We start from the raw sequence: 14,073 nt of genomic DNA, 5'->3' as shown, positions 1-14,073 counted from the left end.
CTGTGTGACCTTGGGGAAGTCCCCCCTGCCCCCACGCCTGGGTCTCAACATGGCCCAGTAGGGTGAGAAGCCAGCACTTGTGTGTTCCGGGCCCTGCGACCTTGGAAAGGGTGGTGGAAGCCTAATCCCAGGAGAGGGAGGACGATGATTCAGCCTGTAACAAAGGAGCCCGCTGTCTGCTGCCTGGTCCCCCTCCAGTGGTCACACCAGCACCCCCTCCCCCAACACTTCCCGTGGTACACAGGTTTCAGGGCCACGTACAGGCAGTGGAAGAGCAGAAAGGGTACCCCAGCAACCCCCTACTCAAGTCTGAGTGCTTGGGAGTCATGCCCCATCCTTCCAAGCTGACCAGAGATCCCCAGTGGAAGGGGCACAGGGCAGTGCAGGGGTTCCTTCCCAGATGAGCAGGGTCTCAGTGGGTCTGTGGGCTCCCTGGCACACATGGGGGTGGTCAGGCAAGGGGTTTCTGGAGCTTGGGAGAGAGGGTCAAGGGCTGAAGAGGGACCATGGCCACATGTAGAGAGAGCAAGGTTGTCCAGGAGTGTGTGTTCTTATCACATGAGATGAGCAAGTCAGGCAGGACAGAGTCCCTGAGCAGGAGGAAGCTGATTTTGTGTTTGGCTTCTCTGGGCCAGCCCTTCCTCTCTTTGGGTCTCAGTGTCCTCATCTGTACCTGTAGCTGAGGGAGAACAGTGCTGCCTGGGCTGGAAAAGGAAGGGACGGCCCCCCTCGGCTTCCTCCCCAGGGCCCAGACTTCCTGTTCACATCTAAGGGAATTGGAAAGCTGGGGGCTGGTCTTCCCTTAACTACTGCCCCCCAGGCTGGGTGTCCACCCCAGTATTGCCAAGCTGAGTTTTATCATCTGCCAAATGGGGCAAAAACTGCCAAGCCTCTCTCCCTCCTTCTCTCTCGGATAAGGCCAAGTGATCTGTGGTGCCCCCAGCAGTGCCCAAAGGTCAGCCCCCACGGGGTCCACCTGCCCTTGGTCCCCTGCAACATAGCCAAGGGCCCCTGTCCAATCCCACCACAGATATGCACACACCCACCCACACCATTCCCACATCCCCTGCACACATACACGATTCCACAGCCACAAGAATGTGTGGTGTGTAGACTTCCATGTGCCACACAGACCCATCTACGATGGAACACAGGGGTGGGACTCCCATGTAGCACATTTCAGGAGGCAGCCCTGTGCACACCCACACGGACACAGACTTACGTACTGCACCACAGAACACACACTAAGATTCACACTCAGACTCACAGAGAGGCAAGTGCAGAGTGCACACACACTCCTGTCTCCTGTGTATATGAGTGTTCTGGGACACAAGCACATGCTTATATACATGCAGGTCTCACCAGGCCCGGCCCAGCCCCAGAGCTATTCTGGGCCAGGCCTAGGGCCAACAAGGTCAGAGATGACCAGCTCCCAGCGGGCCCCAGGCACTGTGTCCCAGGCCTAAGGCAGCCCAGCACCCCCTTTCAGCCCAAGCTAAGTCCAAGATGTCCCGGATCCAGCCTAGCTGGGACTGGAAGGATACCCACTCCCCACGCTCTGCCACCCCAGAGCTGTGCCTTGAGCCCTGGGATTTCTGGCTCCAGGAGTGAACTGTCCACAGGTCCCCTTGGCCATTATCAATCAACTCTGCCCAGGGCTTCCAACCCAAAGGCCCAGGAAACTGGACTAGGTCCCTACAGGAAACCCACAAGAGCTAAAAATAGCACACAAAGGAAAGGACAAATAGGGTTCCACTGGCCAGCATTCAGGCCACCATGCATGGAGGGGACACTGTGGGAGTCTGGTCCGAGGGTCTAGAGCTCTGCCCCCCCCTCCAAATTTGATGGGCCCTACTGGTAGTAATGTGCAGGGGGATCTGGCACTTCATAAGAAATAGAGATATTACTGGACAGGGGGCAGAACCCTGGCTTGGGGGCCACACGCTGAGTCTGAGGGTCACTCCGTTCCTGTGTGATCTTACACAAGGCACAAGCCCTTTCTGGTCCTCAATTCCCCATAAGTGCACAGAGAGGAGGAAGAAGAGCCTTCAAAGATGGAGAAGGCATCAGCTTTCAGGATGTTTCTCTTACCATGGTGTTTCACACTTTGGAGAATTTGGAAAATGTAAATGTTTGAACAATAAGGCATTGAATGAAGTGCTACTGGTTTTTAATACAGCATAATATCACACTGCGTCTCCCCACAATGGCCACAACAGTCATAACAACTAGCATTTTCTGAAGGCTTGTGATGCGCAGGTGCCATGATACTGCAGTTATACCCACTTTCCAGATGAGGGATTGAAGCCCACCGAGGTCTCACAGATGTCAGTATGTTCGTGCCCCCAGAAGACTTCATTTTAAGCTTTAATAACTTCAGAAGCTATAGAGTATAAAGGCCACAGATCTATAAGAAACATAATACGAAATTTTCATACTTAAAGTTTCTTCACGCTCACTTAGTTTTGTGAATTTTGGATAATAACCTCAATCTTGCCAGGCAACTTTTGCCAGCTTTACAAGAGGCAAAAAAGGAAATTTAAGTAAACTCCCAAATTGCATTTCTTGTAAATCTGTAGCTTTATACTTCTGAGGTTATAAGTGCTTGAAACTGTCCTGTTTCAGGACAGCCTGTTCTTTTAATTTTAAGTCAGTTTGACTTCAAAGCCTGTCTAACAGTATTTGACAGTGCATTTGGGGCACGTGGGGATCTGAGATTCTGGTGCTGGGTAAAAGCTCTGGGTGAAAAAGTATAGGATGGGGGCACTTGGGTGGCTTAGTGGTTGAGCGTCTGCCTTTGGCTCAGGTCGTGATCCTAGGGTCCTGGGATGGAGTCTCGCATCGGGTTCCCCATGGGGAGCCTGTTTTTCCCTCTGCCTATGTCTCTGCCTCTCTCTCTGTGTCTCTCATGAATAAATACAATCTTTAAAAAAAAAAAAAAGGTATAGGGTAAATAGCATGCAGCAAGATCTCAACTATGTCCAAGAGCCTGCAGAGAAGTGCGGGGAGGCTGGCCACTGCATGATTTCCCTCTCAGGGAAAGTCAGCATGTGCTCAGCATTCCCATAAACCTTAGTTTAATATCACCCTCCCAACCGCCCCTTGATGAGAGTCTTGCTCTCTCCATTCCATAGATGAGGAATTCAAAGCAGACAGGTGTAATGGCTTGCCCAAGGCCACGGTCAGGCCCGCTAACCTCAGCCCGGTCCAGCCAAGGTCTCTCTGACCCTGTGTCCCAAGGGTGCTCTCCCTGGCTGGTCAGTGAGGCTTTCCTTAGCCTGGCCTACAACAGATGGCATGAGGAAGTGGGAACTTCAGCCAAGTGACTTGAGCTCTAGTAGAATTCCTGTTTGCCTGGCTAGGACAGGCCTGGGGAGGATGGGGTGACCGTGCTCACCCAGCCCCCAGACTTTACCACCCACTGTTGAGGATCCCTTGGCCCAGCTGTCCTTCACCAGTGGCTCTCCTGTTTTTCTGCCTGCCTTGTGATCGCCCAGCCCTGTCACCTGTGGGTGTCCACAGCTGGCCCTCTGCTCTCTGCTGTGGCTCACCCTGGTCCTTGCCCATCCCCTCCAGCCCCAGGCTCTGAATCTACAGGATCCCTAGTTCTGAGGGTGGGCCCAATGCCCAAACCCCCTCGGTCTGCTCCGCTGGTGTCCCTAGTGATGAAGAATGCAGGGCTCCAACACCTGGGCTGCTTGCTTCTCCAGCACTCAGCAGGCAGGAGATAAATAACAATGGAAGGAAGGAAAGAAGGAAGGAAGGGAGGGAGGAAAAGGGAGAGGAGGAAGGATGGACCAGAGGAGTCTCCCCACCCCAGATCTCCCTCCTCCTCCTCCTCTTCTTCCTCCAAAGCCCTCCTAGTCTCCACAGCTCCTCAGATACACCCTCCCTCCATCCCTGGGTTGTCAAGGCCCCTCCTGGAGTGAGGACCAGAGTACCTGTGGGCCAAGCTCTGTATGAGGTCAAGCTCAGACTGGAGTAAAAATTGGGGCTCAGACTAGGGCAGAGGCTCAGAGCCAGAGTCAGAAAATGGTCCTCCCGCCCTTCCAGGTGGAGCCTTGCCGGTCCCACGGGGCAGCAGATGCTGGCTTTTTCAGGAACCTTCCATAGCACCCGCAATTAGAGACTGGCCATACCAACCCCTGGTCCCCATCCCCCCCTCTAGCTCTGGTGTCCAGAGTGACCAGAGCCGTTTCTGGGCAGGAAGCCAGCCCAGAAAGCCCAGGACATCCCTGAGCGCCTGTCACTATGGCGACCTGCCTGCCAACCCCCCTCCCCCCACCTCCACCCCTCCTCCACCACCACCAGCCCGGGTCCAGTAGGGTTTTTCAAATTCAGAACGTCAGACTGGGAAGGGCCTCCTAGATCAGCAGATCCTAGCCCCTCCCCTTGCCCCAGATGGAGAAACTGAGGCCCGAGTGGGGCCGGGAAGGTGGGAACCGGCTGTTCGGGGACCTGCCCCCTGCGGGTCCTCCCTCCTCCCTCGCCCCGGCTCCCACCCCTCGCCCCCCCCCCGCCCCCGTCGGGTTAGGGGAGGGCGATCGGACTCCCCGGGAGGTGGGGGCGGCGGGAACCAGACACCGACGATGAATAAATGATGCCCGCTGGCGGCCTGCGCGGCTCTCCGGGCAGTCACCCCGGCAGCCGGCAGCCGCGCCCGGCGCTGGCGGGCCCCCACCTGCGGCCGCGAAGATGGCTGGGCAGCGGCGGGGCGCGGGGCCCCCCTGGGCGCTGGGCGGCGCGGCGCTGGGGCTCTGCCTCGCGGGGGTCGCCGCGCAGCTGGTGGAGGTGAGGCGGGCGGGGCGGGCGGGGCGGGGCGGGGCGGGGGGGCGCTGGGGGGCCGGGGCTTGGGGGACGCCCTTCGGCCCGGGGCTGGCGGTTGAGCGCTCCCGGCTGTGCGGACCCCCAATCTCAGGGTCCCTGGTCTGACGGGGGGCACGGCCCCTGATTTCAGGGACATCGATTCTGGGAGACTCACCCTGACCCCAAGGATTCCCAGTCCGACTGGGGGTACAGCTTTGCCGTCTTGCCTTAGGTCTAATGCGGGGGGAGCGAGGGAGGGGGCAGGAAGGCATAGTCCTTGGTGTCAGTGACCTCTAGTCTGATGGGGGACATCTAGTCCCTGGTATCAGGGTCCGCTGGAGGAAAAAGCTTCTGCCGCCAGAGATCCTGCGGGGTCCCCTGCCTAATGGGGGAGACGGAGCCTTGGGAATCTGGAGTGCCGGGGCAGGAAGATGAGACCCTTTATAGAGCAGCCGTGTGTTGAGTTCAACTCCCCGTAGAAGCACTTGGCCCTGGAGGGGAAGTGTGGGCAGGGCAGACCCCGGGGACTTGGGGGTCTTCCTTGGCCCTGGTGATGATGGAGAGCCAGCAAAGCTCTCTGAGCAAGGGGAGAGTTGTGGACGAGTCCTGGGGTGGAAGGAGGAGGATAAATTGGAAGAGGGCACGTAACTGGGGGAGCTGGGGGTGCTGCTCAGATAGCCCATCAAGAGAGGTGAGGAGGGTGGCTGGGGTGGTCGACCAGGGGCTTGGCTGGGGCCAGAAAGGGCTGGGAGGGGAAGAGTGGAGGCCATTGCAGCCTCCCTGGCCCTCCATAACTCATTCCTGCTGAGCCGCAAAGGGGACCCCAAGGGGCGGACCAGATCTGGAGCATGAGGCAGAGGGAGAAGGCCCAAAAGGCAGGGCCAGGGAGGAGCGGGGGGTCTGTGTGTGGGGGGGTGAGACCTGTGCAGGCAGGAGCAGAGAGAAGAGGGCAGAGAGACAAAAGAACAATAGACAGCTAGGCCCTCGGAGACAGGTGCCAGGGAACAGGTCGGGAGAGGGAGGACAGAGCCTTATCTTGAGGATCTCGGAGGACACAGCCCTGAACCTGAGGGTCCAAGGGACATGAAGACAGAGCCCTGAACCCCGATTCTAGCCTGTCCCTGCTGCTGACCAGGGGGTGTGATCACAAGGCTGGGCGGGAGTCAGATGTCAGCTCCAGTGGCCCTGTAAGGGGAGCCAGGCTGGCTGGAACCCCACGGAGTGTACCTGGGCCCCTTATTGGCTGCCCCAAGGCCTCAGGTGTAGAAATTGAGCTGGTCTGGGTGCGAAAGAAGGCTGAGGGTGGGGGTCATGTCAGTTCTGAGCCAAGGACTCTTTTCAGCCCCCAGGAGAACATCTCCTTGCTTATCGAGGGAAATTGCATTTGGAGTCCATCTGCCTGCCATCTGCCTACAGCCTGAGCAAGGGCCTGGCTGAGCCCAGGGGATCCAGGGAAGCACCAGAAAGAGAGGGAAGGGCTGGAGTCCACAGCACCACCCACCGCAGCCGGCATCATTTCTCCATCTGAGAGGCTGGGGCTCCCGAGCTTTGGAGTTCAGACCCCCAGCACTGCTGACCACAGAGATGCCCCACTGTTAACTGTTACCCTCTATCCAAGATCCCTATCAGGGTGAGATTGTAAGATCAATTGCATTCAGAACAGGGCTAGAACAAGAAGGTGTCAGAAGTGGGCTCTCAGCTGCCCAGGCTCAGAATCTGAGACCTCGGAGTCTTCCAGCCATACAGCCCAGCCGGACCAAACATCCTGAGCCTTAGGATCGGGGGCCCCACCACTGCCCAGATCCTGGCCCTGACTCTGCAGACTTAGGTCTGACCACACACGTACTCCAATCACAAGTGTGCTCTGTACACACAAATATGTGCCCAGCCCTACAGGTGTCCCAGCCCCACACACACATGTGTCCCAAACCCACAGATGTGCCTGACCCCACACACATGTTCCTCGACCCCACATACATGTGTCTGACCCTATCAAGGGGCATGTGTCAGGCCCCTGGGATGATGCTGAGGAGGGGTATCTCAATTTTCCCACTCTGATTGGGTAGAGAGAGCTTCCCAGAAAACCCTGGCACCACCCCACTCAAGTTACAGATGGAGACACTGAGACCTAGAAGAAAGAAGTCACCCATCCCAGTTTACCCTGGTTAAGAGAAAATACCCGGGGAATCGTGTTCGAATCCCAAGCGCACAGATTACCTGGGACGGGTTGCTGGTCCTCTCTGAGTGTCCCCAACACATGCTGCAGGGCGGTGTCCTTTCGATGAGGAAGCCCCTGACTTGTGGTAGGTGCCCAACCCATGCTCGTGGATCCGGAGAAAGACTGGGTAGGTGGTTGAGCTGTGCCTTGCCTTTCTTTCCCAGAAATCAGAAGAGACTCCAGGTCTGTCCTTATTCGGTTAATCAGGAGACAGTCAATTCCACGGATGCCCCGGGGTCCTCTCTCCCTCTGAGCGCTAACCTCCCCCACCGCATCCCTCAGCCAAACTTGGTGACAGAGATAGGGTCATGTCCCTCTCAGCCCTGCGCAGACCCACCAGGGCCATTTACCCTAGACTCCCAGGGCTAGGTGGCATCTCCCTGCCCAGGTGGGAGGTGGCAGGCTGTGTGTATAACTTTTGGCCTCTAGGTGCCGCTGTCGCATTGCAGACTAATTACCCAGTCCTGTCCTGGGAGGACTCTGGCCTAGCCTCTGGTCAGAAGAGGTGACTCTGGCAGGATGGGCAACAGTTGAGGTCACCGGGTGCGAGTCCTGGCCAGGCAGCAGAGCCACGGGCCCTGAGTCCGGCTCCACACACACACCCCACACACACGGAGGATGCTTGGGAGCAAAGTCCCCCAGGACAGCACAGGCGTCGCCTTGTCTCTGGCCTTGGTCCTGAGACCCCATCTGCCTGTGGGGCCCAGGACTGGAAGATGAGGAGAGACGAGCAGGCTGCCCAGCAGGGACTTAAACCTGAGTGGGACAAGCCATCCACCTTTGGCCCTCCAGGCCTTGGTGTCCCCAACTATCCCCAGGCACCCTTGTACCCCAGGTCCCTGGTTCCATGTTTCTGGGGCTCTGCTTTCTTCTTGTGGCTCTAAATTGGAACTTGCCAAGGTCCAGGGCGGTGGCCGTGAATGTCTACGACACTTGATTCTAGGAGATTCTGGAACACTTGGGCTGAGTCCTCCCTCAAACCTGGGCCTCTCTCTGCCCAGCCCCAGCCCCTGGCTGCTGCCTGGCTCACTTCCCTCTCTCCCAACCTGCAGCCCAGCACGGCCCCGCCCAAGCCCAAGCCGCCCCCGCTGACCAAGGAGACGGTGGTGTTCTGGGACATGCGCCTCTGGCACGTGGTGGGCATCTTCTCGCTCTTCGTGCTGTCCATCAGTGAGTAGCTGCTCCCTTCCCTCCCCCCACACCCGGCAGGAGCACAGCAACACCCTGCACCACCCCCCTACCCCCCCAAACCACCCCCAGGGGCTCAGAACAGCAATTCCGGGCATTGCAAGCAGGCCAGTCGCCCGCAGGAGGCCCGCTGTGGTTTCTGGCACCTCCTGATCTACACAAAGTCCCTGTGGAGGGCTGACAGGCTGGTGGTGACCTGAAGTATTCAGCCCAACTGGGACACAGCCACATGGCAATTACGGTAATTACAGGGGACTCCACTGAACCAGGATGAGGACGTGTCATTTTTCCCTATCGCTGGCCTCCTGATGCTTTTCCTGCAGCTTGGCCAGCTTAAAGGGCCCACACCCAGAGGCCCCAGCAAGGCCATCCTTGGCCACAGCTCAGCGTAGAGGCTCCCCAGACGCCCGGCAGATGTGGCTCCCAGGCTGCAAACTGTGCCTTGTCAAATCCCGTTCCCCTGGAATGACTCACACCCACCTCGATTAAAAGCAGGAGCCCCCTTCCTCTCCTGGGACTGGGTGTTGCTTGATGCAAACTCACAACAGAAATGGGCCTGGCGTGCTCTCTTCAGCCCTTCCAGAGTAAGGGAGTTGGGGAAAGGGGGCAGAGAGATGCCGGTGGATGGGGGAGGCCGCCAGGGTACAACGTAGAGTCTGGTGCAAGCTCTCACCCACCAAAGGATCGGGGCAGAGGCAGGCAAGGCAGCAAAGAAAACCCACTCCCCTGCACAGGCTTCACAGAGCTAAGGGTCCTCTTAGCTGCAGCTCGTCGGGAGGTCTTGTGCAGTTTTGCCAGGTAGGCAGCTGGAGAAGCATTCCAGGCAGAGGGGATGGTGTAGGCAGAGGTAGGAGGCAACGGCTTCCACGCAAGGTCTCCAGGAACCCCTACAGGACTCTCACGGAGTGCATCCCAGGTCAGGGGAGCCAAAATGGCATTTAAGTGCTAGCTGGAGCTGTCCCAGGATGAGGTCCCCTGGAGGGCAGTGCCCCAGCAGAGGGCCCACCCAGATGTAAGGACTCCAAGGGAGACAAGGACATCTGATTTACATGTGCTTCTCCTGGCACCAGAAAGGCCCTTGTTGTGGGAAAATACGCACATCCCACCATCACCGTATCTTCATGGCTGGGGTAGGAGCAGGATCTGAGCAAGAGGCTGCATTTCATTCCTAGCCAGGACAAGAACCCATCAGGCTTCTCAGTGGAGGCCCTATAGCCAGCTGGTCGTGCCTGCCGCCCCACTCCAGGTATCCAGAGAGGAAACCATGCCCTCCACCTCCCATCCCGTCACCAAAAGGCAGGGTTCAGGGAAGCATCTGCCTATAAGGAACAGAGTAGGGTGCAGGGCCAGGAAGCCTCTCTGGGGAACTCCAGGGAGCAGGAGTGAGGGCACGGAGGGGCCTCTAAACACAGAATGGCCTCTGCAGGCTCTGCTCAGCCCCGGATGGTGGAGGTGCCCAGGGCCATACAAAGTTAGCTTGGACCCAAAGAGGAGTTTGAACATGAAGAAAAAGACCAGCTCGCACTCCTCAATTCGATTCCCTACTAAAGACTGAGAGTCCCAAAGCCCTCTGTGCAGCTGGTCGCCACTCGCTGCCTTCCGTGCAGAGCCCTAGGGAGTAGGGACGGCACAGCCCCACGTCCTGGGGAGGAAGCCTCTTTCCTGCTTCCCAGTGTGCCTGGGCCAAGGTGGTGCCACTGTCAGTGGCGTATCACCCCAGGACCTTGTGTGGAGGGTCTGGGGGTTCGAAGGGGGTGCCTCTAGAGGTCCCTCCAGCCTGGGGACTCACATTCCAGCTCCCTGTCCGGGCCCTGGAACTCCATCCAAGACACATCGTTTTTGTTTTTGTTTTTTCTTCCTTCTTTGAAGAGAAGTGACCAGCCAGGCTGGGTGGGGCAGGCCTGGAGTGAGGGGCGGTGTCTGAACCCTGCTCCTAGGTGCCAATAGCTGAGCTCCCTTCGAAGCCCCGCCGGCCTCGGCCTCGCAGTGCCTGGGACCAGCCTTTGTGGAGAGCCTGAGTAAGCACGGCGCGGCGCGAGGACGTGCCTGGCGGGTGGCTGGGAGAGGCGGCCCAAGCCAGCAGGGTCGGGGCCACAGACCTACACACAGGGGCCTGAGGAGGCCAGAACCCGGCTCTTTGAAGAACAGCTCGTCATTTACCCCTCACAGCAGTGCAGAGTCAGACCTACCCCTGGGATCTCGTGCAGCCCCCCAGAGGTCCTGGATGCTGTCAGCCACTCCCACCCATCCCTTGGGGAGTCCCATTCCATCCTCAGGAGCAAAGGCTTTGAGATCGTCTTATGTATTCATGCATTCATACATTCTTTTTTTTTTTTTCATTCTGTGAATCTGGGCAAGACTTAGTGCGGCCACAAGATTTGGCTGAAGGGGTTACACAAACTGACCCCAAAGAGTGCTCCAGCCCCGGCTACACTGGCCTGATCCATCTTCCCTAAAATAGGCCTGGCTTGTCCTGTTTGGCCCTCATGCCCCCAGAAGTCTGCCAGGAAGTTATGTCTTGTCATCTGATTTATAATAGGAAGCAGCCCCGTCCCCTCCCCTGAGGCTGGGGCCAAGGTGGTCAGACTGTGGGGCCTTAGAAAAATAAACTCAGTCCAGCCGGGTCCTGGCAGCCCTGTCCTACCCTGCCTGTCACTAGACAGGGCAGCTCCGTTCTCTGGCCCAGCTCGCGTGGGCACAGCTGCCCTCAGCCGGAAAACCGCCCTGGAATAACTGTCTGAGGTGAACGCCCCAGGGCAGGGTCTGTGCCCGCTGGTGGGCTCTCGCAGCCAGGAGAAGCCCAGGCTTGTCCTCAGGGAGGATGAGGAGGACACTGGCATGTCCTCCACTGTCTGAGCTCCTCTCAGGAGCTTGGGGAGGAAGAAGGAGGAAGCTCCAGGAGCCCTGGGTGGGAACACAGGACAGCCTTGGGGCGGCTGGAGCTTGAGTCACTGTCACTGTCACCGTCACCATGCAGGCCTCTGCCCTGCCCTCCAGGGGCCTCGGTCTAGCCAGAAAGCCAGACCAATGACATGACCTGGTGGCCTGTGCAGAATGAAAGTGTGAGACCCCTTGGTCAGAAACCGTTAGGAACAGTGACAGCAGAGCATTAAGCCAAGTGCAAGGCCCTTCTGAGAGTGGCCCCTGGTGCGACTGCCTGAGGTCGGCCCGGCTTAGGAGAGAGGGCTCGGAAATCCCAGAGCCCACAGGGGTCTTGAGCCTTCAGCCAGCATCTCCTGGGTGAGGCACCCGTGGGTAGGTGAGGACAGGTCTGAGATCTGGGTCCCATCCCTGGGGTGGGTGTCTGAGCTCCAGCCTCGGCCAAGCCCACCCCGTCCCCCCTACAGTTATCACCCTGTGCTGTGTCTTCAACTGCCGCGTGCCACGGACCCGGAAGGAGATTGAAGCCCGGTACCTGCAGCGGAAGGCCGCCAAGATGTACACGGACAAGCTGGAGACGGTGCCACCCCTCAACGAGCTCACAGAGATCCCCGGAGGTGAGTGAACCAGGAGCCCCAGCACCCCTCGCACCCCCTGCCACCACCTGTCTCAGCTGGGCCAGCCAGTTAGCTCCTCAGTTCCGCTGACCAAGGGTGGCCCTGCGCCTCCCCTCTGCCTGCATTAAATTCAGGACGGGGAGTCAGCCCTGTCCCTGGAGACCAGAGCCCAGAAATGGGCCCCAGTGTGAGGCAGGTAATGCAAGGAGCTCTTCTGCAGGTAGGAGAGGCTTGGAAGGAAGCAACGAAGGGCTGGAGGCGAGGAGGATCTGATCTGGGCCCTAGGACCCTGCCTCACCCCTACTACCCACCTCTCCTTTACCCTACAGAGGATAAAAAGAAGAAAAAGAAGGACAGTGTGGACACAGTGGCCATCAAGGTAGAGGAGGATGAGAAGAATGAGGCCAAGAAGAAGAAAGGGGAGAAATGAGGAGGACTTCTTAGAGGTGGCAACTGGAGCTGGCTGGCCCTGGTGCTCAAGTCCTGGCAGGGGTCCAGGCATCTTGGACTCCAAGGTCATCCATGGACCACAGAGGTTACAGAACACCCTCTTCTTGGCTCCGAGGAGGCTGCTGCAGCCCCATCCGTATGGCCCATCAGGGGCAGGGACAGGACTGCACCTGGTGTCCTGCCTTCAAGCCTGGACTCCGCTCCTTTCGCCTCAGCCACATGGCCGCTCAGCAAAGGTGGTCTTGGGCCACTGCTCCCCCCTGCAGATCCAGAGTGGCTTCACATCCACCCAGACGCGCCTCTGTCCCTTCTGCGGGGAACAGCAGTGGCTCTACGGGGGTGATGGGAAATGGGCTCTCTTGGGAGGAGATGGCTGAACTGGATGGGCTAGAGTGTGAGGCCACACCCGGGCTGGCCGTGAGGAAGCTGTGGCTAGGGGAAGCTGTGGCAGCACGAGGCTCTCCGACTTCTCTAGATAGCAGCCCTAGTGGCCAGGGAACCACTCCAGGCCCAGCAGGGGTCCTGGCCGGGGCAGTGACTAGAGCTGCCCAGAGGCAGGGGAACTTCAGCCCAGCAGATACCATGTGCCCATGTACCATGGGCAGCTGCACTGCACTGGCGCTGAGGTTGTCTGTAGGCCAAGCGTGAGGCCTGGGGGTTCAGGGCTGGGGCTGTAGGGGATCAGTCAGGGATGCAGAAGGCTGAGGCCAACGGGCCAAAGGGAGAAGGGAAGAAGGCTGGTAGCTGGGTCCCATCTTGGGGGACCAGGGAATCCTGAAGAAGCCAAGGGAAGCACTGATCTGTGCCAGAGGTCCCTTTGAGGTGGTGGGGGTTGTCGGGGCCCTAGGGGACCACCGCAGAGGGCAGTCAGGGGCTGAGGCAGCAACCAGCCTTCTGCCTGTTAAGCAGAACAGCACACAGCTTCCTCTTCTACTGTCTCAACTACAGCGCCTCAGAGAATCACTACTGACCAGAGGGTAAAGGCCCAACCACCACCCAAAGACTGAATCTTCGGGGAGGGGCCATGCAGAGGGATTTCAAGATAGTACTCAGATCTGGGCCTGGAAACTAAGGAGACACCAGAGTTTCCTGAGCCCGGGTGGGGGCGGGGGGAGCTGCTGGAAAATCTCACGCTGCCTCTGCCTTGGCAGCCTGCAGAGATTTGTATAAATAAAGCTGAGTGCCTTCTCGTACCTGAGTGACCTGAGATGACCCTGCGGGATGCCCTGTCCCCAGATCATACGTGTGGAGGGTGACACAGCAGTGAGAGGTGGCACAGGCCAAGCTGCAGCTCCCCCCAATTCCGACTTTTCTCCCAGCGTGAATTAGGATGAGCCAGAGGGAGAAGTGGTGGCCAAGGGGCAGAGGGGCAGCTGCAGCCAGCTTGGGTGTGGAGACCAGGGAGGAAGCCACCCTCTCTCTACTCCTGGCCCCACCACACCACTTTGCCTTCCATGGTCTGAGCACACTGCTGGGGACTCAAGAGGAGTCAAATCTGGATCCCGACCTGGAGCTGGATCACTATTCTACAAAGAGAGGGATCCAGGCAGACATTGGCCATGGAGCAGGTGAGGGGCCAGAGAAATTGCAGAGGCCCTGCTGTGGGCTCTGAGCGCTCACACTGCCAGGAAGGAGCCCTGACTCAGCCCTCACAGTCCAGCCTGTGGGCTTCTTGTGCAGAAAGTTCAGGTCGTGGCAAAAGTCACACTACTCATACAGGCCGGAGCCCTCCTGTGTGGCTCTGGCAGCAGAAGCCCAGAGGGGCAGAGGCCACTGGAAGTCACACTGAGAAGCAGCTGGTAAAGCCTGGGGGGAGTCTCGGCCTGGGCTGCATCTGCCCTGCCAGCTGCTCACTAGCCTCTGACCTGTGGCCTCTACTAGTCTTCTAGGGACAGGCTCCGCTGCTGATGGATG

General features: G+C 58.5%; 1 protein-coding gene and 1 long non-coding RNA gene across 7 annotated transcripts; one reads left to right on the top strand and one right to left on the bottom strand.

Annotated features, from left to right (window-relative positions):
• Positions 1-2,153: 2,153 nt before the first annotated feature.
• Positions 2,154-4,236, bottom strand: LOC111091449. Its single transcript, XR_005374449.1, has 2 exons — positions 3,942-4,236; positions 2,154-2,407 (listed from the first exon to the last, which is right to left on the bottom strand). It is a non-coding gene; the product is annotated as an uncharacterized LOC111091449 (long non-coding RNA).
• Positions 4,237-4,302: 66 nt separating this feature from the next.
• Positions 4,303-13,352, top strand: TMIE (transmembrane inner ear). 6 transcript variants are annotated; one of them, XR_005374967.1, is made up of 5 exons: positions 4,854-5,013; positions 6,149-6,436; positions 8,077-8,194; positions 10,082-10,230; positions 11,560-11,701. XR_005374967.1 is itself a non-coding variant. In XM_038566649.1 (5 exons), the coding sequence occupies exons 3-5, from the start codon at positions 8,143-8,145 to the stop codon at positions 12,137-12,139; spliced, it is 303 nt and encodes a 100-aa protein (XP_038422577.1). In that variant the 5' UTR covers positions 4,854-5,013; positions 6,149-6,436; positions 8,077-8,142; the 3' UTR covers positions 12,140-13,352. The 6 variants fall into 6 exon arrangements, 5 of the variants coding, with proteins under 5 accessions (XP_038422578.1, XP_038422576.1, XP_038422577.1 ...); XM_038566649.1 differs by lacking the exon at positions 10,082-10,230 and adding an exon at positions 12,039-13,352 and having other exon boundaries at positions 11,560-11,709; XM_038566650.1 differs by lacking the exons at positions 4,854-5,013; positions 6,149-6,436; positions 10,082-10,230 and adding exons at positions 4,303-4,435; positions 12,039-13,352 and having other exon boundaries at positions 11,560-11,709.
• The last annotated feature ends 721 nt before the right edge of the window (positions 13,353-14,073 follow it).

The sequence above is a fragment of the Canis lupus genome, chromosome 20, assembly GCF_011100685.1.
Source record: "Canis lupus familiaris isolate Mischka breed German Shepherd chromosome 20, alternate assembly UU_Cfam_GSD_1.0, whole genome shotgun sequence".
In the NCBI taxonomy this organism is placed as follows: Eukaryota; Metazoa; Chordata; class Mammalia; order Carnivora; family Canidae; genus Canis; species Canis lupus.
This window is presented reverse-complemented; position numbering and strand designations above follow the sequence as displayed.